Source organism: Malus domestica, chromosome 17 (assembly GCF_042453785.1).
Source record: "Malus domestica chromosome 17, GDT2T_hap1".
NCBI classification, from domain to species: domain Eukaryota; kingdom Viridiplantae; phylum Streptophyta; class Magnoliopsida; order Rosales; family Rosaceae; genus Malus; species Malus domestica.
Window position 1 is genome coordinate 5151804 of NC_091677.1, and position 24527 is coordinate 5176330.

General features: G+C 36.2%; 4 protein-coding genes and 1 pseudogene across 7 annotated transcripts; 3 read left to right on the forward strand and 2 right to left on the reverse strand.

Moving 5' to 3' along the window:
* Nucleotides 1-2058: 2058 nt before the first annotated feature.
* On the forward strand, nucleotides 2059-9668 carry LOC103417084 (agamous-like MADS-box protein FUL-L). 2 transcript variants are annotated; one of them, XM_008355288.3, is made up of 8 exons: nucleotides 2059-2626; nucleotides 7171-7249; nucleotides 7994-8058; nucleotides 8127-8226; nucleotides 8355-8396; nucleotides 8616-8657; nucleotides 8767-8930; nucleotides 9395-9668. In XM_008355288.3, the coding sequence occupies exons 1-8, from the start codon at nucleotides 2442-2444 to the stop codon at nucleotides 9504-9506; spliced, it is 789 nt and encodes a 262-aa protein (XP_008353510.2). In that variant the 5' UTR covers nucleotides 2059-2441; the 3' UTR covers nucleotides 9507-9668. The 2 variants fall into 2 exon arrangements, with proteins under 2 accessions (XP_008353510.2, XP_028953084.1); XM_029097251.2 differs by having other exon boundaries at nucleotides 2167-2626; nucleotides 9383-9668.
* Nucleotides 9669-9872: 204 nt separating this feature from the next.
* On the reverse strand, nucleotides 9873-14068 carry LOC103417082 (ultraviolet-B receptor UVR8-like). Its single transcript, XM_008355287.4, has 9 exons — nucleotides 13862-14068; nucleotides 13429-13694; nucleotides 12942-13135; nucleotides 12800-12847; nucleotides 12273-12345; nucleotides 11899-12070; nucleotides 11042-11473; nucleotides 10768-10959; nucleotides 9873-10228 (listed from the first exon to the last, which is right to left on the reverse strand). The coding sequence occupies exons 2-9, from the start codon at nucleotides 13685-13687 to the stop codon at nucleotides 10183-10185; spliced, it is 1416 nt and encodes a 471-aa protein (XP_008353509.3). The 5' UTR covers nucleotides 13688-13694; nucleotides 13862-14068; the 3' UTR covers nucleotides 9873-10182.
* Nucleotides 14069-14654: 586 nt separating this feature from the next.
* LOC103404656 (uncharacterized) lies at nucleotides 14655-17241 on the forward strand. Of its 2 annotated transcripts, none has more exons than XM_008343587.4 (8): nucleotides 14655-14981; nucleotides 15219-15363; nucleotides 15755-15877; nucleotides 15979-16022; nucleotides 16172-16297; nucleotides 16544-16628; nucleotides 16824-16880; nucleotides 16975-17241. In XM_008343587.4, exons 2-8 carry the CDS (start codon nucleotides 15229-15231, stop codon nucleotides 17053-17055), a joined length of 651 nt encoding a protein of 216 aa, XP_008341809.3. In that variant the 5' UTR covers nucleotides 14655-14981; nucleotides 15219-15228; the 3' UTR covers nucleotides 17056-17241. The 2 variants fall into 2 exon arrangements, with proteins under 2 accessions (XP_008341809.3, XP_008341810.3); XM_008343588.4 differs by having other exon boundaries at nucleotides 14706-14976.
* A 527-nt stretch (nucleotides 17242-17768) lies between these two features.
* On the forward strand, nucleotides 17769-18782 carry LOC139193298 (uncharacterized; annotated as a pseudogene).
* A 469-nt stretch (nucleotides 18783-19251) lies between these two features.
* Nucleotides 19252-22692, reverse strand: LOC103404657 (E3 ubiquitin-protein ligase At3g02290-like). 2 transcript variants are annotated; one of them, XM_008343589.4, is made up of 5 exons: nucleotides 22387-22692; nucleotides 21165-21529; nucleotides 20360-20786; nucleotides 19841-19950; nucleotides 19252-19445 (listed from the first exon to the last, which is right to left on the reverse strand). In XM_008343589.4, the coding sequence occupies exons 2-5, from the start codon at nucleotides 21282-21284 to the stop codon at nucleotides 19419-19421; spliced, it is 684 nt and encodes a 227-aa protein (XP_008341811.1). In that variant the 5' UTR covers nucleotides 21285-21529; nucleotides 22387-22692; the 3' UTR covers nucleotides 19252-19418. The 2 variants fall into 2 exon arrangements, with proteins under 2 accessions (XP_008341811.1, XP_028953367.1); XM_029097534.2 differs by lacking the exon at nucleotides 22387-22692 and adding an exon at nucleotides 21696-22349.
* Between the last annotated feature and the right edge of the window lie 1835 nt (nucleotides 22693-24527).

Genomic DNA, 24527 nt, shown 5'->3' on the forward strand with positions numbered 1-24527 from the left:
AGAAGTGTGGGACATCGGATGCAAGGGCAAACGTGACAAGCCACTTGAGATTAAAAGAGTGAAATGGATAGAAGGATCTTTTAATCTTTTTTTGTTCAAAAAAAAAAAAAAAGTAAAATTCAAGTTTTTATTTTTATTTTGTTACCGATAAAATAATTAAATTAAAGTCATCTAAAATGTTGAGATGAGAATTCAAACTTGGACGTAGAGTAAGCACATTGTTCTAATTAATTTGACTAAATCCATGTGTATAAACGTCTAAATTTAAGTTGAAGATGCTTGTGTTTCACTCCTCTTTCCCATGAGGAATACATTTGAGCTTCGTCATATATTTTTCGCGTATGAAATTCAACTGCTGGTGATGTTGATCTGACTGGATCATGTTAAAGAAGAAGTTCAATCCTAGTATACTAATTTTCCTTTAATGGTAAACTGAATTGCTAAGTGTTGATCTAGTGTGCTGTTTGACTTTTGGGTATAGATTAATAATTAGGAGCTTTTCTAGCCAAATGGTCTAGAGAAGAAAAGCTCCTAATTATTAATCATTTTGATCTAGAGAAGAAAAGCTCAAATGATTTAACAAAATGATTAGGAGCTTTCTTAACAAAATGATTTAACAAAATTAAGGATATTTTTGTCATTTTGGTCTTATTTAATAGAAATTTTTCACAAAATGATCAAAATGATTGATGGTGGACAAAATCGAGGACCACTTCTATCTATTTAAATCTCAGAGACCAAATTGAGGAGTTATGCCGATCTCATGGACCATTTTGGCGAAAAAGCCATTCTTAATACACTAAAAATGGTAGAGCTTTTTATATTCCACATAAATAAAGCTTGGTGGAGGCTGGCTAACCTATCATGATTTGATTAGATACAAATTGGTGCTGTGCATAGAGAAAAAAAAAATCTTGTTAAATTTGACAACACTATCATTGTTACAAATTTAGTACAACATGAATCTACCAATTATATTAAATATAATTTTGAGTAATTACAAACTTCCCCCTATTTCTAGTGGTTGTTCCACTTCTGTTCTCAAACATTTTTATCGTCCTTGGGTAGTCTCTAAAGTTTTAAAGATATGTATTAAATGAGACAACAATGACTTCATTTACAAAAGTTGAAGCGTTTGATTCGGTTAATTTTTTGTTTGTTAAAACATACCGTAGGGTCAACTATGTTAGCTCGAGAGATATTCGATCAACACCGAATTAAGTTGATATAAAGTTTTCCATTAACCAATATAACACTAAAAACACTCATATTGAGAGCGTATGTAACAAAAGGATAATAATTAAAACATATTATTCGGTTATTCTACTACACAACTGATTTTTTTTTAAGTACAAACAATTTTTTTTTGTTCATTTAGTTTTAGTGGTGATTAAAAAAAAGCTCCAAATTAAACTGATCAATTTGGGTTTGGTGCTTTCATTCATTTTTTTTTTTAGAACAAAGGCCTATAGTACTCCTAAAGAAAAATGGTTGCATGCCAAGTGCCACCAAATGAAAGGGCGTCCTAGACATATAGATGAGTTATCGAATTCGCCTTTTGTTAACAAAATGAGTTATTGAAATCCGTTTAAAAAGTGGTCACATGCTGTTTCATTAATTTCTTTTATTGAATGTAACTTTTTTGTTAATAAATACACTTTAACACATAAAGGACAAACTTGGAGAGGCAATTAAGTTGAAGGACGAAAGTGGAAAAGCACGAAGTGTTTAGGAGGGCAACACGAATTTAACATTCTACCAGTATATTATTTTCATCGAGAGATAGGCCATATAAATTTGGATGGTTAGAAATATAATGTTATAATTCATACTTAATTAATCTTTTGTTGGAATAATTAATAAAGCTTAGAACCGCCGTCAGCGACGGCAAATGCATACCATGCTGCCATGATGCCTTCTGTTTGGTCCCGCAGGGCTTAACGTGACATGATATTTGTACGGACTGTCTGCAATCCTGTGACTAAACTGAGACACTAAGCAGCTGAATTGGCCTTTTGGACCACTACCAATTCGACAACGCATTACCCCAATACCACCAGGTTTCCCAAAACCACCATTTTCTCTCTCTCTCTCTCTCTCTCTCTCTCTCTCTCTCTCTCTCTCTGTTTCCATATTTATGCACAGCGCCTTTGCTTCCACAAAACTAAACCAGAACACTCCCCAATACAAAAATAGAAAGACACTACAAAAAAACCCCTTCTTTCTTCCTTATCATGCTTTTGCTTTTTATCATCATCCAGCGGCTTCCTTTCCTTTCTTGTATGAACCAAATTTAGGGTTTTCTCTCAAATTGGGTATATTTTCAATCTCTTGGGTTTCTAAGCACCAAAAAAGCAAGTGTTACTTCTTCTTCTCCCTCCTTTCTATATTTAGCAATATATAAGAAAGAAAAAAAGAAAGGGAAAATAAAAGGGAAAAAAATGGGAAGAGGTAAGGTTCAGCTGAAACGAATCGAGAACACGATAAGCAGGCAAGTGACATTCTCAAAGAGGAGGACCGGATTGCTCAAAAAAGCTCATGAGATCTCTGTTCTGTGTGATGCTGATGTGGCACTTATTGTCTTCTCCACCAAAGGGAAGCTCTTTGAGTATTCTACTGATTCCAGGTCTTTACGTTTACTTAAGCTTTTTAAGCTCATATATTTATCTGGGTATATATTTATGTTTTTTTTTTTCCTGCTTCTTGTTGGTGTTTTTTGCTTGTGTTACTCCAGAAATCTTAAATACGAAAACAAAGCTAAGCTTAATTAAACAACATACACACTTGAGCTCTCTCTCCCTCTAGTTTTTTCTGGATCGGCCTTTTTATCTATTTTTGGTACCATATCTAAGGGGTCTACATATATACATGACAAAGTTATGAACAGAAATAATTAGTACTTCTGTTTTTTTTTTATATAAATTTTCTCCCTTTGACTTGCTAGAAATTACTAGCATACAAAACTTCTTGTTTTTTTATTTGTTTTATCTTTAGTTTATTTTGCTCTTTTCTAATTAGATTATTGTCAGAATAAGTAGATAGAGTTTTGAAGTTTTACCCATACATCTTAGATTAAAAACCCCTTGCTCTCCTAAGTTATTGTAATAGGTTCAAATTCTCTTCATCTCTTAATAATAGTAAAACTCTAAAATAAAAAATATTGTCGGAATAAGTACTTACTGGTCAAATCAGGAGAATGAATTAATTAATTAACTTTCAAGTGCTAATTTTATATGAATATCTGTGTACTTAAAAGGGACATTTAATCCATTCCTGTAATCCGGTGGTCTTTATGTATGAAGATTATATAAGACACTGGTTACAAGGCAATATATACCACCACTACTGAGTACTGTCTGAGTAAAGGGTTATGTCTCTCTTGTAGAACCAAAAGAAAGCGCAGTACCATGGGGGATGCTCTTGCTTGTACTTTTCAAATTAGCAGTTATCTTTTATAATAATTTGTTTACAGGTGTTGGACCCGGGTGAGGGTTATTGAGCAATGTGTCATGATCGGGGTGGTGTTTTCCTAGGTTTTGTTACCTAGGGTATATGTTTGAGCATCTTGTAAATGTAGCATATCCCATATAATGCTGGTTGTGCACCCAGGACTTAGGAGAAAGCACTCCTCCAATCATACAGTAAATTGTGGAAAAGTTGCATAAGGGAAAGAGAGAAAAAGTATGTTGATTCGTTACTATATTTGATTCTGCAAGGGCTAGTGGTGAGTTGCTTGGTAGTTAAGAGTTTTCGAGTCCAACTCATTGCGTTTCGGGCTTAAACTCTCCCTGCCTCATCTTTAAAGTAAATTAGAGTAGAATATCAATCACTTGTAATACAAAAATTATGATTCCCAAAAGGATTTTTCATTTTGGTGTGATTAACCATTTAGACAGACAACAAGAATTAGGGACATCTGTAATTAAGCAGAATCCAAGTATTTTATAATGATTGTTAGCTAGGTAAATTTCCCGAACTTGTGTATGCTGTAATTCATACACTTACCAAATGGAGGATGAGAACTTTCAAAAGTTTGGAAATCATTTTAAACTAGCCTGAAATTACCTAATAGATTTCATAAATGAATATTTGCTCATTTCAAAATTTATATTATTAACTACTTCTTCTTTTTTCGCCACTTAATTAGTACTACGGTCTAGCGTTTACTTATCAGTGAGAAGTCTAAGGATCGAATATCGTGAATGGCAAATTTGATACTAATTTATTCCTCCCACCCTTTAATGTAAATATTTCATTGTATAAAAAAAATTCTCTTTCTTTTCATTTTGGATTAATTTTATAAAATGCATGATATACCATTGGACATAATAGAATGTAAGTGTGGATATTATTAGGAAACTTATATCTATGAGATTATGTGAATCTAAGAGCCTGTTGTGTAACATTTTCCTTCTTGGTTTTAAATTTCTCTCTTTGTTTAAGATTGAGAGGAGGTATACAAAAGAAAAGAGTGGCAAAGAATGGTGGGGGAAAAGTGGTAGGAGGGAGGTGGTAGAAATGTTTGAAGAATACTATATAAGATGAAAACTAATTAAAAACTAAAAACTAAAAACCAACACTACTTTAAAGTTTTGTTTCATTTATTATCCTTCATTTCTTCATTCTCACTCCATCCTCCTTTACCCTTCATTGCCGTATATTTTTTTGGTGTTTCAAAACTACGAAAACTAAAATCAAAATTAAAAAAGTTATAAATAGGTTTTATGGAAATAAGTTACTCAATATAATCATCAAGTATAACTTTTGCATTTTTCCCAACAAGTGAAATCATGTATGTTGTGTTTGGACGATTGATTACCAAGTACTAAGTGCTTTAGGCTATATTGGCAAGAAATGTCCTAAAAAATATAAGATATATGGAGATTAGGAAGACTATGTAATGCACTTAGTGGAATTTGTTAATTAGTACCAAAGGATTTAAAACTACTATTTAAAATGAGTTATTTGAAACCATTGTTTAGTGACTTTAATTAGTGTTATTTCAATCCCTCTATCTAATGTTATGTTGTGTGTTTCTAACTAATTTAGGCTAAACTCATTAGTACTTGGAAATCCCTCATCGAAACACAGCAAAAATGATTTCACTTGCATGCAACAATATAACGAGCTAAACTTGATGACAAGAAAGCATTACTCATAAAGTTGAAGTTTATTGGCCCATTTAGAAATACTTCTCTCGAAATCACTTTCACTTGTAAGCATTTTTGCTAAAGGTATTTTGTGTTAGAGGCACTCTGAAAAAGAACATGAAAGTAAGCAACAAAAAAGCATTTCAAGCGTTTTTACAATCTAAAAACACTTTTAATAACTTTTTCTTCAAAATATTGGCCTTTTGGATCCCAACAAGTTGATATCTTTTCTACACTTGTATTTATTCGCCCTCCAACCTTACAATTTTATCTCCTGAGTCTAGGGTTTCTGCAAGCTAAAGAGCTGTAGCCACCCTTTTGCCTTAATGTTTAACCAAGAAAATAGGACTCAAGAGTTTTACCTAAAACCGTCAAGCTAAGTATGTTAGAATCTATGAGTTGAACTTCTGTTCCTAACTTCAGTTCAAGCTATATATTAAGATGTGAGCTCATGAGTCAACAATTACATTATGCTTTAATATATTTTTCTAACGTATATACCTACATCTCCTTCTCATTGGCGACGCTCAAAATATATAACGAGAAATTAAGCAGGGAGGGGCGAATTATGTGTATATGACAGATTTTATTGGTCTACTACACATTATTCTTAAAAGAGTAGTGCTACACTTACTATCTACTTGTACCATCAGTTGTACCATCTCTTTAATAGAGGCAAGGTCCTAAAAGATGTTAGGCGTTAACTACAAAAATAAAATGACATATATAATGAAAACCTGGGGAACAAGCGTATAATGTGTGTTCATTTAAGTATTCAACAAGTCTCTTACAAGTTATTGAAAAAAATAAAATATAAAATAAAGTTATCTATTTTCTATCTAAGTGAGTCGCGACTTAGGCGGATGCCTAGGCAGGTTCAGGCGGGCTAGGTAGGCGCCTCAACTAGTCTAGGTGCCCTTTCTTAGTTTTCAAACGCCTTGACATTAATCGGGCGTCTAGCGCCTAGGCGGGCCTAGGCAGCGCTAGGTGGGGATTTTTAGAACATTAAAGATAGGGTCCGCCAACGCACGTGAGAATGAGTACAAATAGATAGTAAGAATAATATTTTTATTCTTAAAAACAAGTTTCTGCTGAATATATGCCAACAATTATATCTTATATTTTACATTTTAAATGTTTAATCTCCATAGAGTAATACTAGAGAGACCACATTTTTATACCACATTAGTGTACCATCTCATGTAGCAAGTAATGCATACAGCCAACGTCCAATGACATAAATTCATTAATTGACATGACATGTACACATCACTTGCCACATGAAATGATTCACCAATGTGGTACAAAAATGTAGTCTTCCTTACATTTTCCTAATTTGAATGGTTCATTCTAGGGTCATTTCCTGTTGCAATAAATTTGTTGTAAGATTCTCAACCTAATGTATATATGCCTTGTGTTTCCTATGCTTATTAAGTTGCAGGGTTTGCAATTATAAACCAAACATTTACGTTCATGTGCTTGGCACGGTGAACTCATCCATTTCTCGTATTAGAAATAACACACACGGTTAATTACTTGCACAATACTATAATGTAATCACTACAGAAGTCTAAGCCATTACACTAAATTACAACTGCAAATGTTGAACTGGATCTGCGGTTTTTCATAGTGAGTGTTGCTGGCAGAGAAAGAAATACGTAAGTTGCTGCACATATAGTTGGAGAACTCTACACTAAACGGAACTTATGTGTTTCTTTCTCTACCAGCATATTAGGTTTAAAGCAAGTTTATATGGCCAAAATATGGAAGGTTGCATGCATATATGCGCCGATTGTTCAAGTTAGGGGTTCTTTCTTAATTTCCAGATGATAAGTATCCAAAGCTATACATAACAAAAGTTTTGTGCTTTGGTGATCTTTTTCTGAATTTCGCTTTTCAACAATTCATCTACTTTTATGAATCTGATATGCATTCTTGGACAATCATGTATGATGTGCGCTTATTTCATATTTATAAGCTTCATTGGCTTGTCATTCTGAAAGATTTCATTTTTGTGAAGCATGGAGAGGATTCTGGATCGATACGAACAATATACCGTTGCAGAACGGCAACTAAACGGAACTAATTCTGAATCACAGGTATTTTATATATGCATCCTAGACTATACTAATATGTAGAAGAAGATAACAAGTTGCATCAGTTAGGTTTCTTTCTTGTATATATGCTTTTAGAGTTGAGAATTGGTTACAAATTGAGAGCACTTTTCTCCTTTCATGTTCTGTATCCGATTTATATGAATGTGTGTCCTTCAGTGCATTACTGATCGGCAGGAGATTGATTTAGGGTTGTTAACTGATTGCTAAACTTGTCTTTCTAATAAGATTGGATTAGGTTAAGCCATTTATAAAGATACTGCAGAATCCATAGTTTTCTGTTATTTATACGTTTCATATATATTCACCTCATTGAGATCCTGCGGAATCCATAGTTTTCTGTTATTTATATGTTTCATTATATATTCACCTCATTGTTTTTTAGATAAGTACGATAATCTTTAATATTCAAGAACCGTACAAAAGCAAGGGTGCATAATGTAGCCTCGTTAAAACCTTGTCAAAGAAATAATGTGAGGCGCCGCCTAACCAATTTTTGTAATACTATGGATATGTTCTTGCATTTGAAAACCCTTGTAATAACTTCTGAATTTTTTGTTTTGTCAAACAATAAATTTGTTAGATTAAATGTTAGAAAAGAGAGCCGACAGGTTCGAACCCACACCGTGGTGTAAGGGCAACACTCCTTTCCACCATTGTGGTAAAAGGTCACTTGCAATAACTTCTTAATTTTAGATTGCGTTGATAAAGCTTGTATACTTCTTATAGGAAAACTGGTGTGTGGAATACCCCAAACTTGCGGCAAGGATTGAAGTCATACAAAGGAAGCTGAGGTAAATTATTTAAGCTATTGTAAATGTTATGATAAAATGTTCATGGGTTGTGTTTAATGTCGATCTAGGAATTTTACGGGAGAAGATTTAGGACCCTTAAGCTTGAGAGAGCTTCAAAATTTGGAGCAACAGCTTGATACAGCTCTTAAGCGCATAAGAACAAGAAAGGTAATGAAGTTACCTCAATTAATATTAAATCTGTCATGTATAGTTTACAGGTATGCTACCTCTGGGCAACTAATTAATAAACGATTTTTAATTACTACTAATTCCATATATAATTCTGGCATTTTCAGAACCAACTCATGCATGAATCCATTTCAGAGATGCACAAGAAGGTATAAAGTTATTCCTACATGCATCTGTGTGGACATTAATCTGTATGTTTCTGGTTGATTAGCTTAATTGTAACCTTAATTACGTATATACCTTCATTCAGGTTGTTTTTAGCATCATATTTTAGGTTTGTTTAGTTGGATTAGCATCATATTCAAGATGAATGAAACTGGTGTTTATGCATGCATATGTCGTACATCTCACACTGTGACTTGTAACAGCAAAAGGCACTACGGGAACTAAACAACTCGCTAGCAAAGCAGGTATTAAAATTTTCAAAAGCGCTCTTATATGTTTATTTATGAGAAATATTTTCTTAGAATAATAATAAAATTAAATCTTGGATTAACCGCAAATATTAATTGATTCAAGGTCAAGGAGAATGGAAAGATGCTTGAGGAAGAGCATGATCAGGTGCAGGTAGTAGGGCGGCAGCAGCAAACTAACCAAGGCCGCCACAACTCATCCACCCTCATGCTAATGCCGCCACCCCAACCCCCATCGACACCATCACTACCTACTTCTCGAAGCACCAGGTCTCTCTCTCTCTCTCCAGCAATGTTTCCATAAGATCATATGCTCATGCATAATTAATTAGTATTCTTAGAAGGCTTTTTAGCCAAAATGGTTTTTGAGATTAGCATAACTGGTCCCTTTGAAAATCGATAGAAGTAGTCTCTGAATTTGTCCACAGTCAATTATTTGGTCATTCTATGAAAAATCTTCGTTAAATGGAAAAGTAATTAGAGGGATTGATTGAACAAAAATACCCTCAATTTAACGAAGATTTCGCGAAATGACCAAAATGATTGACGGTAGACAAACTTAAGGACCATTTTTATCGAATTTCAATCTCAATGACTAAAATGAGGAATTATGCCAATCTTAAAAGATCATTTTGGTTAAAAAAGCCTTCTTAAAACTATATAAAGTTTTAGAAGTGGAATGACATTAGGGTTGCATGGAAAAACTAATAATATCTACATAGAAAACCATGCAGTGGGGGATTCCAGGCAAGAGGAGCAACGGACGGTGATTACGAGGGAAGACCTCGGCCACCTGCTGCTAAAAACACACACATGCCACTGTGGATGCTTTCGCCATTTGGATGAAATATAAGCTTTGCCGTGCCTACTAGTCAAATAAAATTCCAATGTTTTGGGTTGTGGGAATGTTCCAAGATGCATACCACTAATCAAACATTTAATTTACATCTACTGTTAATGTGCTTTTTGTTATTATAATTAAAGAATAAGAAAAACAATGTTTCTTCAGTCTTGTACTATTCTAATCATCTTGAAAGGAATTTTGAGGTTCACATACGATACAAGTATGTAAAGTCCCACATCGAAAACCTAACAATCATATGTGCCATATTATTAGCATGTCGTTGATGTCGATACAGACAGAAGTTAAAACGTAATTTCCAGCATGAACATAAGATTATTTAGTAGCTTATAGTGAGAAATCTTCCCGTATGGTCATTAATCAAGTCTATTTCATGTTTTTTATACAACTAATAGTGAACAGTTACATAAACAAATTCAACATCTCAATATGATGGTTCTTGACACAACTAACTCCGTACTTCTTAGTTGTGGTTACAAATTATAGCAGTTTGACATAAATTCAAAGGGTTTAACCCCTTCACAATCTGATTACGACAACTCCGAATACCTAATTCATAACCAGATTGGAAATAAAGTGATTACATTGACACAAATTGACATAATGGATGTCAGTTTTAAATCTAATCCAATTGTTTCTTCACTTGGTATAACCGCTGGCCTAATTGTCTTCAAATTCACAGTCGCCACCCTCGAGGACATGCTGCCTGCAGAAAAAAGAAACGAATATATTGGCATCTTCATCATAGATAAAAATAAAGAACACGAGAAAAGAAGCATTTCTAAACCAATGGTGCAAAGCTCCAAGTACATTACCAGTTAATGGAATATTATGTGATCAACAAATAGAACGCTCTAAGGAGGAAACGCACGCCTCTATGAACTAGAGAACTCTTACGAGGTAGTTTCAGTTCCTGTGTTTCTATTTCCTATTGACTGTATGACATATGTTCTGACCTCTCTCCACTCTTCCCTTTTATTAAAATAACTCCATAAAAAAAGAAGCTAAATTACACTTTTTGTTACCATAGTCTAAACCTGATTCCAATCTTGTCCCTGTAATTCTAATTGTAACAAATTTACCATTATTTCTTAACATTTTCAAAGCGATTCAAACAGAGTTCTAAAATATTTTATCCTATTTTTACCAAGGCAGATAAACGATCAATATATAATTATGGAATCAGATCATGGAAGACGGTTAAATTTGTTGACCTTTGGACCAGCCATGAAAAGAAATCCATACCTTAATCTTTCACAAAGCCGTGCCAAAGCATCTGAACCTGTTCTAGACGCAATGTCTTCAATTGTAGAAGCATTCTTTAGATTAACACTATCTGCAAGATTAAATTCACACAATTCCTTCAAGGAACATGCATCAGTCAACACGGCTGAATGGCCACCACCAGCTGCAAGTTTTCGCACTTCCCCAACGCACCTGTGTGATGCAAACTTCAATCAATGTATCAATCAAGAAAGCCACGAAAAACCTGATCATGAACAATTTATCTGTACCGTACCAATCAACCGGGGATGGATACCAAGCATAAGTTGATTTCTCGTTAGATGCCTGACCATAGCTATTGTAGCCCCATCCATGGATTCTTCCATCCCTTGTAGAGATAAGTGTGTGGGAGTGTCCGCATGCAATGAGTTGCACACTAGTTGGAACAACCAATGCAGGAATGTTACGGAAAAAAGACTGAGATTCATTAGGGTTGCATGAAAATAATCCCGTTTCAGGGCCAAGGCCTAACTGCCCTGCTCGACCACCACCCCAAGCATAAAGAGCTCCCTTCTGAGTCACAGCACATGTATGTACGCCACCACATGCAACATCCTTTATGACTATTCCATCAAGTGCGACCACTCGCCTAGGCAATAACTCTTTCTCCCCAGATTGAAGGGAAGAATGCCCAAGTTGACCCATGTTTCCTAGCCCCCAAGTATACCTATGAGTGCCAAATAAAATTATTGTGAAGAAGAATTCCGCAAAGAAACCAAAGTTAAACAAACAAATGAACAAAAAATGACTTACTCAATGGGAAGACTACATAACAGATAAAGAGTACATGAGTATAATTGAAATATCAGTTCATGACATGTATCAATATCAGAGTAACCTCTTTATCTAGAACCTTGGTTAGTAAAACAACTGAGGTAAAAAAAATTCTGAAGACACAACTCCAATCACAGATTAAAACACAAATATAAATGTAATCCAGTATTCTAGGCATCCTGTCTCCTTTCAAATGTGAGATTCCTATACGAAGATTTTCGCAAACCTTCTGAGTTAAATGTGCCATGCGGATAACCACAATGCTTTAGCTTAACTATAGAACCTAATCTCCATCTAAGAATTCCTCAGATCACTTACACCTCGCCTTTTTCAGATATAGCTGCTGAGTGGTACTCCCCGCATGACACTTGGGTAATCTTCACAAGCTCAGGGGCTTCATCTAGGAACTTCGCATATGCATTTATTATACGAGCCCCCTGTAATCCGTCACATGTAAATCCTCTGCCAAGCTGACCATATTCATTATATCCTGGTGTATCATCACAGTATTAAAGTTTGATTAATTAGAGGTGGGAGAAGATGAATTTAAGGTTTCTTTCAGTTTCTATGGGATATGTAACTCTAGCAAAATTTCGCTAGAATAGGATTCAGCTCTAACATATGTACCTTGAAGCTGCTTTAAAAAAAAAGTAAGACGTTATCAGAAACTAAAGAGTGGAATATGCATTTACCCCACGCTTGTAGCATGCCATCCTCTGATAAAGCGATCACATGAACTGCCCCACAAGACACTTGACGGATAATCTGTGAAAGACTTTTTAGTAAGTAGAAGGTATTAAATTTGATAACCATCCACTCTACTCTAATAAAAGAATTCCGATTCCATTATATAGTGTTCCTTTAGTTAAGCATTTGATACGACAGGTATTCATATCTATCTTCTTGCAGGTTTTAGAGTTGTGATCTAAGACTTGGTCTCACTTTTAAATGCATTGCCTGCAGTGGCAAAAAACCCTAGTAGTTGTTCATCAACCAACCCAGGTAATGCCAAAAATCAAGGTTATTAAAATTAATGCCCCAACTTTTTCTTAATAGAACTAATTTACCTGATAAAAGAAAATGATTTTAGCCACAACTGAAAGTTGATGAGCTCATACCGAGTCATTTGTAAATCGACTATCCAAACAAAATAGTAATTCTAATACCGTACAATTCCAACCTAAAAAGAAAAGCATAATGAATAGGAAGTGTAGCATACCGTGTTTGGAGTAAAGACTCCCCAAAACAAACGTGGAGAATTCGATCCCTGTATGAGAAGTAGGGGAAAAGGTTAAACAAATTATTATATCTGCCAAAAGGGAATGAAGTAGGAATGAAGCTACAGAAATTCATAGTAGGACCTGATTTTGCCCCCACACCCAAAGCCTTCTTGTTGAGACGGTTCCATCATTTTCACGAGGTTCTGCAATAGCTGCGGTACAATGTGCTCCACAAGACACAGATTTCACAAACTGTGTCTGTAATTGCTTCACTTTCTTCGGATTTTTTCTTCGCTCCTCCGTTCCATCTCCCAATTGGCTGAAGTCATTAGCTCCTGGTCAATTGCTTACACATCCAGGTTATCCAAAGTGCACATAAACCAAATATAATACATATTTACTCTATCAGCTACCGCAAACAAATGGCTAGTCCCCATCTTTGTAACCAACCATTTTCCAAACCAAAAGATGGCGATTTAAGACAGGAAATCGTCCCTTCCCACAAAGGAAATGATTGAACTCATAAATGGAAAGATCGTTATCACAAAAAACCATACCAAACAATTCAAAAATGGAAATTTAAAAAAAAAATTAAGACAATAAAACAAAAAGATGAAAGCTTAATTACCCCAAGTGAAAAGCGACCCATCGGAGGCAACAGCGGCGGTGTGCTCGCGGCCGCAAGCAATGTCCAGCCACCGCGAATTAGCCCCAGCCGTGCATCCAAAAAGCTCCGGCGAGAGCTGTTTCGGAATCCTCAACTGCCCCTCCTTCCCGTTCCGACCCGTCTGCCCGGACTGGTTGTAACCCCACACGTAAATCGCACTCTTCGTCGGAATACTCACCGGCCGGTTGCGACCCAGAAGATCATCAATTTCCATTTCCATGAATGCCCTTCACAAATTGAACCACAAAGTTACAACTTACAAGCCAACGAATTTAACAAAAAGTTAACAAATTTTAATCCAATTGAAGGAGAAAGTGGAGAATTGGGATTTTCTCGGCATCCAAACAGAGAGAGAGAGAGAGAGAGAGAGAGAGAGAGAGAGAGAGAGAGATACCTAGAAGAGTCAAAGTGGGAAGAGGAAGAAAGAAGGGAGAAACTGAAAAATGGTTGCCGTTAGTCGTTGGAGAAATGTAAAGAGGTAAATATATTGTGTTCCGAGAACTCCGGAGGCGGAGTCGGGTCGGGTCGAGTGGCTGAGGCCCTCATGCGTGTCACACGCACGCAGCTGCCTTCTAAATCAATGAAAATTTCAAACCCCCCCCCCCCTCCTTTTCCACCAAAAATTTATGTATCTCTATTTTTGTTTAGGATGTGTTTTTACTACCAAACTCACTTATGTTTAGTAAAATTATCATCTCAACAATTAGTAATTTTTGAAATTTCACTTTAAAGTTTCGTCCCTTTTTGTCATGTGTCGTTTATTTGAGAAAAACAACTTAGACGACTATCGTCAATGGAAATGTCAAAATTATTATAGTCAGATTATAATGGATGGCTGATATGGTAATTTGGAACCTTATGTCAAATTTTGTGTTTCTCTAACCAAATTGTCAAATATTATTTTCTTATTAATATATAGCTTTAAATGGTTGTATTTATTAAAAAAAAATTGTTGAAATGTTAGTGTAATAAGAGACACACCATTAAGCTAATAAAAAATAAATTTGACGCTATTGTCAAATTTGACATCTAATCACAAAGGTTTCAAATTCAGTCAGTAAACAACACTTCGGTTAGAAAAGTTTTTGATGTCAAATACGTATGTGGCATTTCCACCTAGAATCATCATGTAAAGTCTTTTGCCAATAAAACAAAGACATTTGAATAAAAAAACTTACACATTTATTTTATGGCCACAATACTATGTACTCGTTTCGTATAAGTTTTTACTGGAAAAGACTTTAGAGGGGGAAAATAAGTATTCCTATTATGCATTTTCCCTTCTAATTTTTTGGTCAAATGTGCCACTCGAGAATCGAGATTAGCTCTCCTTGACTTTTAAGGTGCGTGGCGTGGGTGCGGTTGGTGAAGCCTGAAGAAAAAAGGCGGTGGAAGAAGTTGAAAACGTCGGCAGGGCATCCATAAAGCCCCGACGTGCGAGTGCAATTGCCTTCTCCTTCTCCAAAGACGCAAGCTTTTGATAAAATTACAGTCTTTACAGGCAGACAGGTAACGTAAGTACTTCGCAACTTCGAATGAAGGCATCAAATCGTTCTAATTTATTAGATTCATATGTTTCGTCAATCGTTGTATTTTAATTTGTATGGATGTGTTGGTTGATGTTAAAACTGTTAAAAATGATATGAAATCTGAGTTAATTGGGTGACTTTTGATGTCAAAATTGCCGGCGGGAATTGTTCTTACTGGTTACTGCCGTTAATTTTGTGTTGTTTGTGTTTGATTTCGTGCAGAAATAGAAACATGGCTGGTGTGTCGGCTGGGAAGAAGCTCATTCAAATTGACATCGTGTCGGATACGGTGTGCCCGTGGTGCTTTGTGGGCAAGAGAAATCTTGAAAAAGCTTTTGAGGCATCTCGTGATCGATTCGACTTTGAGGTTCTCTGTTTTTCCTTGTGTTGTTTGTTGTTGTTGTTGATGTTGATGCTGTTGTTTTTTTTCCTTCACCATGTTGATGTTGTTGTTGTTGTTGCTTTTGTTTAAAAGCTGTTTTTGACAACCAGAAGCTCTTCTAACCACGTTTGGTAGGAAAACATAAAAGTATTTCTAGGTCGTAGGAGCGCTTTCTAGCAGACGCACTTGATATTTTTGATAAAAATTTTAGCGTGTTTGTGTTTCTAGTAAACCCACTTATAGTGAAAGCGCTTATGAGCATAAGCGCATCCTGCAAAAGAAGTACCAAACGGACCCTAAGTGTATATAAGTTGTTGGCTTTGTGCTGTGCCATGATTCCATCCTAAATTGTTGTCACTGTATATGAACTTTTCAGGTTAGATGGCATCCATTCCAACTTAATCCCAATGCGCCTAAAGAAGGCGTTGATAAGAGAAGTTATTATGAGGAAAAATTTGGGACTAATAGGTCGAAACAAATGGAGGCTCGGATGGCAGAGGTATCGCTGCAATTCTATTCTATGAATCACCTGTACATACAGAACACTGAAATACATGTTTAGTCAATCCAGTCACTCACTGTCCCCTTTGACAATTGCAGATTTTCCGAAGCCACGGCCTGGAATATAACCTGTCCGGGCTCACGTAAGTGTAAAGGATACTTCTTTTTTGTCCTTTTCCATTGTTTCGCTGATTCCAAATTCGTAATGGAGGGAAAGCCCGGAAAAGCTTTTGTTAGAACTTGGATTGCAGTTTAGGTATTATGTTATTAACATTGTGTCGAAATTGTACAGTGGAAGTACTCTAGATAGCCACAGGCTTATCTATTTTGCTGGGCTTCAAGGGCATGATAAGCAACACGCTCTTGTGGCTGAACTATTTCTTGGATACTTCACACAGGCAAAATACATCGGGGACAGGTAATTGAGCAAAGTTTCGGACCAGTTTTTCATGACTTCACATCTGTATGCCTTAAGGGTTGTATTTAGTGATTTCTTCTCTTGTATACTTTGTGATACGCGTTAAATGTTGTGAACCCCTTTCATTCTAAGATGAACAAGATAAGCAGTTTTTATGGGAGAACAAACGATGTAGAAGTAAATGCTTTTACATCCTTAAATCTGAATTTAAGAGGCACAATTCAAATATTTGCAATTTGGATACAGGGAATTTCTTCTGGAAAGTGCTCAAAAGGTTGGAGTAGAAGGGGCAGCAGAGTTTCTTGAAGACCCCAACAATGGGCTCAATGAGGTTTGTTTACTGATTCCTTCGTGTTGCTATTATTTGCCAAGTTAACAAATGAGAACAGAATGTAGATTCGAAGATCAACTGATTCAACTTACAAGATTCTGTTTTTATGTACCTGGAGAGTAAATCTGACTAGAATTAGAAACAACCTTCTGTATTTTCGATATATCTGATGTTGCTCGTTATGATAAAATGAAGGTCAATGAAGAGCTCGAGAAGTACACAAGAAACATCAATGGAGTCCCACATTTTTTGGTGAGTGATGAAAACTCACATAAATGAATATGGAACTCTTGTTGGATTAGCTTAATAGATGCTGTACTTATGAATCCTTTGGTTCTTTCGACAGTTTAACAATGGAAAGCTTGCGTTAAGTGGCGGTCAACCGCCCGAGGTGTTCTTGAGAGCTTTTGAAGCAGCCACAAAGTGATGGAACCTTACATATACGAGCTTTCGCTCTCCATCTCCAATAAGAATCCAACCTTGGAAATATATTTTCAATACATATGAGTAATTTTCATCATGTTTGAGTGTGAATCGTGAACCTTATTTTTCACATGATGTAATAATGCCAATGGTGGCAATGGTTTGTTTATATATGTCTATCCATGTGACACCCGGTTTTCTCTTTTTCCTTTATTTTGTTCTTGGTTATAGATCGCGGTGTTTTCACGAATCATATCGCTAGTAAGATTAAAATGCTTGAATTTTGACAATTTTTTTTGTTAGAAAAATTACGACAACTGCAAGTCTGCAACGCCCACATCTATATCAATAGACAAACTTTGAAAGTCGTTTGAAAAACATTATTTGGGCCTTTTTTTCTTCATACAGATGATATCAAGGAGGAGGAATCGAAACAAATACTCGGTCAAAAGATTACATGTTATAAACGCTTGAACTACAAGTCGCTTGTGGAGTTATATTTCCATTTCATCACATCATGCCACAATATACTAGCTAGGTCAAAATTTTGTTTACATGAAAACTCAAACTTAAAAAGGCATGTGAGCTACGTGGTAGGTTGTAAAACTCTCAAACGTGCGAAAGTCCACAAGGTTGTCCGAAACCCACTACGCCACGTGGCAGTTTTCATGAACAACTTTGAAACAAAAACATCATCAAATCCCCGTACCCTTTGATTTATCTTTTGCATGCACATTTCAATCAATATTAAACATGGCTAGAAGGAAAAAGCCTGTTGAAATTGATGTAGTTGCAGACACTGTGTGTCCGTGGTGCTTTGTGGCTAAAAGAAATCTGGACAAAGCTCTGGACCTCTGGTGGCAGGTAACGATCGATACGAGTTCGAGCTCCGGTGGCGTCGGTATCAACTCGATCGCGATGCGCCTTAAATAGGCACTCACAAGAGTATTATGCGAAAAAGCTCGGCAAAGATGTGTCCGAAGTTTCAAGTCACGTCTCAAATGTAAGAAGTCAAGCACCGAGAAATCTCAATGCATAAATATATACAAAGAGGGAGGAGGGAACCCTAGTTTATTTGAAGTACAGCCTCAAAGGGCACCCTATAAATTGTATTTCAGTGATCTGAATCGTCTAAAACAAGTGCAGAGGAAATACTTTAGACAGTCACAAGCTTATATGTTTTGGTGGGCAACAAGATCATGATAAGCAACATGATCTTGTCGATGAGATTTGTCTTGGATACTTCACAGAGGGGGAACACATTGGGGAGAGGTAGAAACTTAGTTTTGAGACCCTTTTATTTTTATTTTTTATGACTTAGGAGGTAAAAGGTATTTGCAATTTGATTGCAAGGATTTTTTTCTGCAATGTGCTCAACGAGGTCTGTTCTTCGAGATATTTTGTCATACGACCAGAGATATATCATTTCCTTCCTATATCTCTCGTCACAAAACCATTGCGTCATGAGAGAGAAATAGACGATTGTGATTTAATGCTGACCTTGCTTGTTATGATAAAATGAAGGTAAAGGAAGAGCTCAAGAAGTACTTGGAGTAAAAGGAATCCCATATTTTGTCGTGGGTGATGAAAACTTCACATCCCATAAAAATGTATAACTCGTTTGATAACCATTTCGGTAATTTTTTGGGGCAGATTATTGGAAAGGAAGAGTTGAGTGTTGCTCCGCCAACTAAGGTCTTTCTGGCTGCTTTCGAATCAGCCACAAAATGATACAACTTCACATCTCGAAGCATTCACTATGTAGCTCCAACAAGAATACGCAACCTTGGAAACATGTTTTAAATGCTGATCAATTTTCTTTTGTTCAACAATTTTGTATGTTGTATTAGTGGTGTTAATGACAATTGCTAATCAAGCGAAATCACATGTGAATGTGCGATCTTGATTTACAGTCTAATAACATGTCAAATATTTCTGCATATAACTATCCCAATATGTATCCTTATTTATCCCGCTTTTAATTTTATCCGATATGAAAACATTCATCTGCATTAAGTATTTTGGAGCGCTAGTAACAATTCCCGATATATAATTAGGCTAATGTTGTTCGGTCTTTCTAATCTGATGTGAGATTTAAGAGATGCCATTAAGGGAGAAAGAAGTGAAAAGTTAAATCATAATTTAACCTTCTACTCCACAGAAGACAATTACTGCTCAATGACCACAGTAATGCAAGAACTCATATGGAATGAATATTTACTCACAAGTTCTCAGAAATCAAGTTTATATGTACCATCAATTGACACTTTTCGACATGTGGTATTCACAATGAAAATCACTTCCTTGGTGTTCTCTCTCTTCCGAAGTTGTTGGATTCATCAACGACGCAAACCTTTTCGATCGCGATTAAGTCGTTTCATCGAATACCATCACCTACAAAGCGAAACATATAAATCCACAGTCAAAATACAGGTTGCAGGAGAAAAGCAACTTGCTTTATAACTATTTGTCATATCAGATGAAAAGCTTAGAGAAATAACTTTAGGATTGACTTCTAATTTTTTAATTGACCGTATGAATATGCAGCATATAATCGACAGTACAAAACCAAATTGCTTGATCGAGCAGCTCGAGTCCATGTGTGTTGGTGAGGGAGAAGGATATTCGAGTACTTCAGGACCAAAAATAAATAGTTAAAACATGCATAGCAATATATCGGCGATGGTGGAATTTTCCTATAACATAAGTAACACAAATACTTGACTGGAGTTGAAAGCTAAAAGCCGTCGCTACCTACAGATTATCATCATTATGAAAGAAAATGTTACCTTGCCACAAACAGGACAGCTTTCACTTCTCTCCATCCATTCATATATACAACCAAGGTGAAAATGATGAGAGCATTTTGTTATTATTTTTGGGTTTTCGTGTGTGTATTCTGCATAAATGGCAACAGAAAAAACATGAGAATTTAGATATCAGAAGTTATATACCATAAGGGTACACTTTCCAGAATCATAAACCAATCAACATTGCAACAAATATTGCAAATCCACTTAAGTGTGTTTAAGTCTCTTTCCAATCTTCGTGCCAAATTATTGGAGCGCAATTTCTAGGGGAGCAGAGCAAAGGCAACATGAAAATGTACCATTTACGTATGTAATTGAGTTGATTCAATTTGGTAAGCAAACACGTGCAATTAACAGAGTCCAAATAGGACCGTCATCATTCATGTTTGTGTACTTTCAAGTGGAAATGACCATCAGATCCACAAAAAAGTCAACATGAAGAAACTCTGCTACTACAGATTGAGGAAGAAGGACAAACACCGGTCAAAGAAAAATTACCTTCAAGACATGTTGGACAAACATCCTCGTCCTCTGATGATGAATAGAAGTTCCCAATTCCAGTTGTAGCTTTGGCCGATGAGAATTTCATTGAGGACTTGGAACGATGTTCTTTTGACCCATCTTCACAAGTAGAGCCATTCCATTTTTCTCCTGTACTCAAACTTTCAGAATCTGCATCGGTATCACTTCTTAGAGGTTCAGCCTCCTCATGAGAGTGACTTGAGCCCTTCTCCCGCCTAGAAATCAACCCATCGCGCTGCAAGCGAATGTATCTGGGGTCAGCATCATAAGGCAAGGGCCTTGGAGGCGAACGATACATGTCAGATAAGGAGTTGTCAAGTGATGCTGAGGAGTTCATTGATGCAGCCCCCTGAATGGATGAGGGGATCGAATGCACTTCCCCTCTTCTGAATAGTGATGTATACTGCAAAATATGGGAAGATAACAGGTTATACTTCCATCTTGAAGAAAGTTTTTATCATCAATATAAATATCTTAATAATCATCCATTTTAGTTTTTATAAGCTTCAAAACTTCTAACAGTGAGCAACTGCCTAATTGAAAATCAAAAGTAAATTAGAAAAACGGTTTTTCGTTTGCTCCAGCAAAATATTCACAGGGTTGCCAATGCAATAGCAGATAAGTGAGGGCACAAAAGCAGCACTGTCTCCAGCATAATTACAGATAAACAAAAATACTAATGTTGAATGTATTATGCATTCTAAACATATGGAACTTGGAAAACACATAAGGACAAAAAAGAAGAAGAATTAGTTCAGTAATGAGGATGACAAAGGCATACCACATTTAGAAAGTTCTGAAGAAAGCAATTAAGACAGGCACAGTCCCTATATGCAGAACTGTTCGGATTCACATAATCTTCAAAATCCTCAGAATTCAAACAACAACATACAGAACCCATTGTGCCAGCTTCAAAATAAGTCTCCGCAACAATTCCACACTCTCATCAACCGAAACCAATCAAGTTCCACTTGTGCATTAATCAATAGAACGCTAGGAGCAATAACTGTACTTTGACAAGTACAAGAGAGGACACAAAGCTCGCAGAAGTCCCACTGCCTCTGCGGACTGGTACCCTCCCTCTTCTATTTAACAATGTCGGATGCCTTTTCTGGTTTTGGTTTAACTTACGGTTATATTCTTCACCTGCGAAATAGAATACAATAATGTTCAAGTTTTGAACAACAATATCGACAAGAGAAAACGCTACAACTGAAGAGAGCTATCTAAACAAATTCACTAGCCAAATTAACTAAAGCGCAAAACATAAGCATTCCATGTTGATCAGTTTAGTGGTACAGAGAGTTCATACATTTAAAGTAAATCAATTAAGTCACCGTCATGTTTCCTGCGAAAGATCGTAGCACCTAATCAAATGCAGCTATATAATCCCATGACTTGAAAAATAAGGAAACATAGAAAATTTCAGAAGGTACTGAAGATTATAAAGTCACACCAAAGAGATATTTTTAGATACAAATCCCCCACATCTATTAAGAAAGCAACCATCTTTTTTGTTCCTCACCCTTTCTCTAGTATGGTGAGGAAGAAAGGCATATCAACCAACAGAAAAATTCACAGAAAAGTGAAGGTCAAGTCAGTTAATCCAAAACATTTTAAAAACTAAAACACCATAATTTGGGTAAGGAAAATACGCAGCTATCCTAATTTTTCAAAAATAAAAGGATTAATAGGAAGATCAACCTGGAAAACACATAAACCAATGTAATTAGACAGACCCTTTTGCAAAAATCAAATCTTGGAACATCCAAAAGGTTCAAAAAACAAAACCCAATTGCAAAATTCAAATTTGCAGCAATCAGAATGTTCATGGAATAAAACCCATCACCAGAAAAAAAAAAAAGCAAATAAATAAAAAATAAAACTCCTTTTGCAGATACAATTCAATCCTGAAGCAATCAGAAGATTCAAAAACACTGCAGAAAGCAAATAAATTTCAGAAACAAAATTACAGATACATAGATTTTCAAATTAAAAAGTACCTGAGAGAGGTGGGAAGGAAGTGGAAGGAGAGAGATGGAAATTGATCTTGGTGGGTGGACAGAGACAGGTGCACCAAGGAATCGGAAAATTCAGTAGAATTAGGAATTGGATGATTGGATAAATAAGAAAATTCGAAAATCGGGTGCTAAATTTGGGTGAGTGGGTTAAGAAATTGGGATTTCGAATTTGTCAAAATTGTGTTGGATTTGTACTTGGATTTTGGATTTTCTGGTGATGGGAGCTATGAATGCGCGGAATTTTAAAGTCACCTCCTTTAATCTTTCCTCTTTTAACTTTAATGATGATGTCCCCTTCCTAAACTAAATATAAAATAAATGGTTAAAAATATACGTATTGATAGAACCTTAATTACCAACGTCACTATCCACATTCATTTTTATTTCTTCTATATTTTTATTAAGGATAAATTACATAGTAGCCTCTCAGGTTTGAGGTTTATTGCAATATTATACAACATCTTTAAAACTTTTCACTTTCATACCTCAAGTATTATTTTATTTCAATTTCATACAACCGTTACATTTTTCATCCATGGATCTGTTAAATGCTGACGTAGCTGCCACATATATACCATGTGGTTGCCAAATGTCTGCCACGTGGCAAATAAAATCATTTTTTTTTTTTTTTAAACCTAAAATTGGAAGAAGAAGAAGGAAAAAAAAAAGGGACTGAACCCCTGCAACCCAGAAGAAGGAGGAGGAAGGAGAAGAAGAGAAGAAAAAATGAGGAGGAGGAGGAGGAGGAGGAGGAGAAGAAGGAGGAGGAAGGAGAAGAAGAGAAGAAGAAAGGAGGAGGAGGAGGAGGAGGAGGAGGAGGAGGAGAAGAAGGAGGAGGAAGGAGAAAAAGAGAAGAAGAAAGGAGGAGGAGGAGGAGGAGGAGGAGGACCAAACCCAGAAGAAGAAGGAGAGGAGGAGGAGGAGGAGGAGGAGGAGGAGGAGGAGGAAGAAGAAGAAGAAGAAGAAGAAGAAGGACCAAACCCAGAAGAAGAAGGAGGAAGAAGAAGAAAAGAAGAAGAAAGAGGAGGAGGAGGAAGAAGAAGAAGAAGAAGAAAAAAAAGAAAAAAAAAAGACTGAACCCCCTGCAACCCAGAAGAAGAAGAAAAAAAAAAAGGGACTGAACCCCTGCAACTCACAGGAAGGAGGAGGAAGAAGAAGAAGAGAAGAAGAAAGAGGAAGAGGAGGAAGAAGAAGAAGAAGAAGGGAAAAAAAAAGGACCGAACCCCCTGCAACCCAGAAGAAGAAGAAAAAAAAAAAAAGGGACCGAACCCCTGCAACCCAAAAAAAGGAGGAGGAAGAAGAAGAAGAGAAGAAGAAAGAGGAGGAGGAGGAAGAAGAAGAAAAAAAAAGGACCGAACCCAGAAGAAGAAGGAGGAAAAAGAAGAAAAGAATAAGAAAGAGGATGAGGAGGAAGAAGAAGAAGAAAAAAAAGGACTGAACCCCTGCAACTCAAAAAAAGGAGGAGGAAGAAGAAGAAGAGAAGAAGAAAGAGGAAGAGGAGGAAGAAGAAGAAGAAGAAGGAAAAAAAAAAAAAAAGACCGAACCCCCTGCAACCCAGAAGAAGAAGGAAGAAGAAGAAGGAAGAAGAAGAAGGAAGAAGAAGAGGAAGATGAGGAAGAAGAAGAAGAAGAAGGAAAAAAAAAAGGACCAAACCCCCTGCAACCCAGAAGAAGGAGGAAGAAGAATGAGGAAGAAGAAGAAGAAGAAGAAGAAAAAAGACCGAACCCAGAAGAAGGAGGAGGAAGAAGAAGAAGAGAAGAAGAAAGAGGAGGAGGAGGAAGAAGAAGAAGAAGAAGAAGGAAAAAAAAAAAAAGGACCGAACCCCCTGCAACCCAGAAGAAGGAGGAAGAAGAAGAGGAAGAGGAGGAAGAAGAAGAAGGACCGAACCCCCTGCAACCCAGAAGAAGGAGGAAGAAGAAGAAGAAGAAAAAAAAAAGACCGAACCCAGAAGAAGAAGGAGGAAGAAGAAGAAGAGAAGAAGAAAGAGAAGGAGGAGGAAGAAGAAGAAGAAGAAGAAAAGAAAAAAAAAGGACCGAACCCCTGCAACCCATAAGAAGGAGAAAGAAGAAGAAGAGAAGAATAAAGAGACAAAAAAAAAAAAAAAAGATATGTGGCAGACAGGT

Coding starts and splice junctions, on each gene's coding strand:
- LOC103417082 (XM_008355287.4), bottom strand. CDS start 13,687: ATGGAAATGGAAATTGATGATCTTCTGGGTCGCAACCGGCCGGTGAGT. Junction 11,474..11,898: donor ATATCTGAAAAAGGCGAGGT/GTAAGTGATCTG, acceptor TGGCACTCATAG/GTATACTTGGGGGCTAGGAA. Junction 10,960..11,041: donor TATCCATCCCCGGTTGATTG/GTACGGTACAGA, acceptor TGCATCACACAG/GTGCGTTGGGGAAGTGCGAA.
- LOC103417084 (XM_029097251.2), top strand. CDS start 2,442: ATGGGAAGAGGTAAGGTTCAGCTGAAACGAATCGAGAACACGATAAGC. Junction 2,627..7,170: donor GAGTATTCTACTGATTCCAG/GTCTTTACGTTT, acceptor ATTTTTGTGAAG/CATGGAGAGGATTCTGGATC. Junction 7,250..7,993: donor GAACTAATTCTGAATCACAG/GTATTTTATATA, acceptor TACTTCTTATAG/GAAAACTGGTGTGTGGAATA.
- LOC103404656 (XM_008343587.4), top strand. CDS start 15,229: ATGGCTGGTGTGTCGGCTGGGAAGAAGCTCATTCAAATTGACATCGTG. Junction 15,364..15,754: donor GTGATCGATTCGACTTTGAG/GTTCTCTGTTTT, acceptor TGAACTTTTCAG/GTTAGATGGCATCCATTCCA. Junction 16,881..16,974: donor ATGGAGTCCCACATTTTTTG/GTGAGTGATGAA, acceptor TTCTTTCGACAG/TTTAACAATGGAAAGCTTGC.
- LOC103404657 (XM_008343589.4), bottom strand. CDS start 21,284: ATGGGTTCTGTATGTTGTTGTTTGAATTCTGAGGATTTTGAAGATTAT. Junction 20,787..21,164: donor TTCAGAACTTTCTAAATGTG/GTATGCCTTTGT, acceptor CATATTTTGCAG/TATACATCACTATTCAGAAG. Junction 19,446..19,840: donor GCTGTCCTGTTTGTGGCAAG/GTAACATTTTCT, acceptor TTCGCTTTGTAG/GTGATGGTATTCGATGAAAC.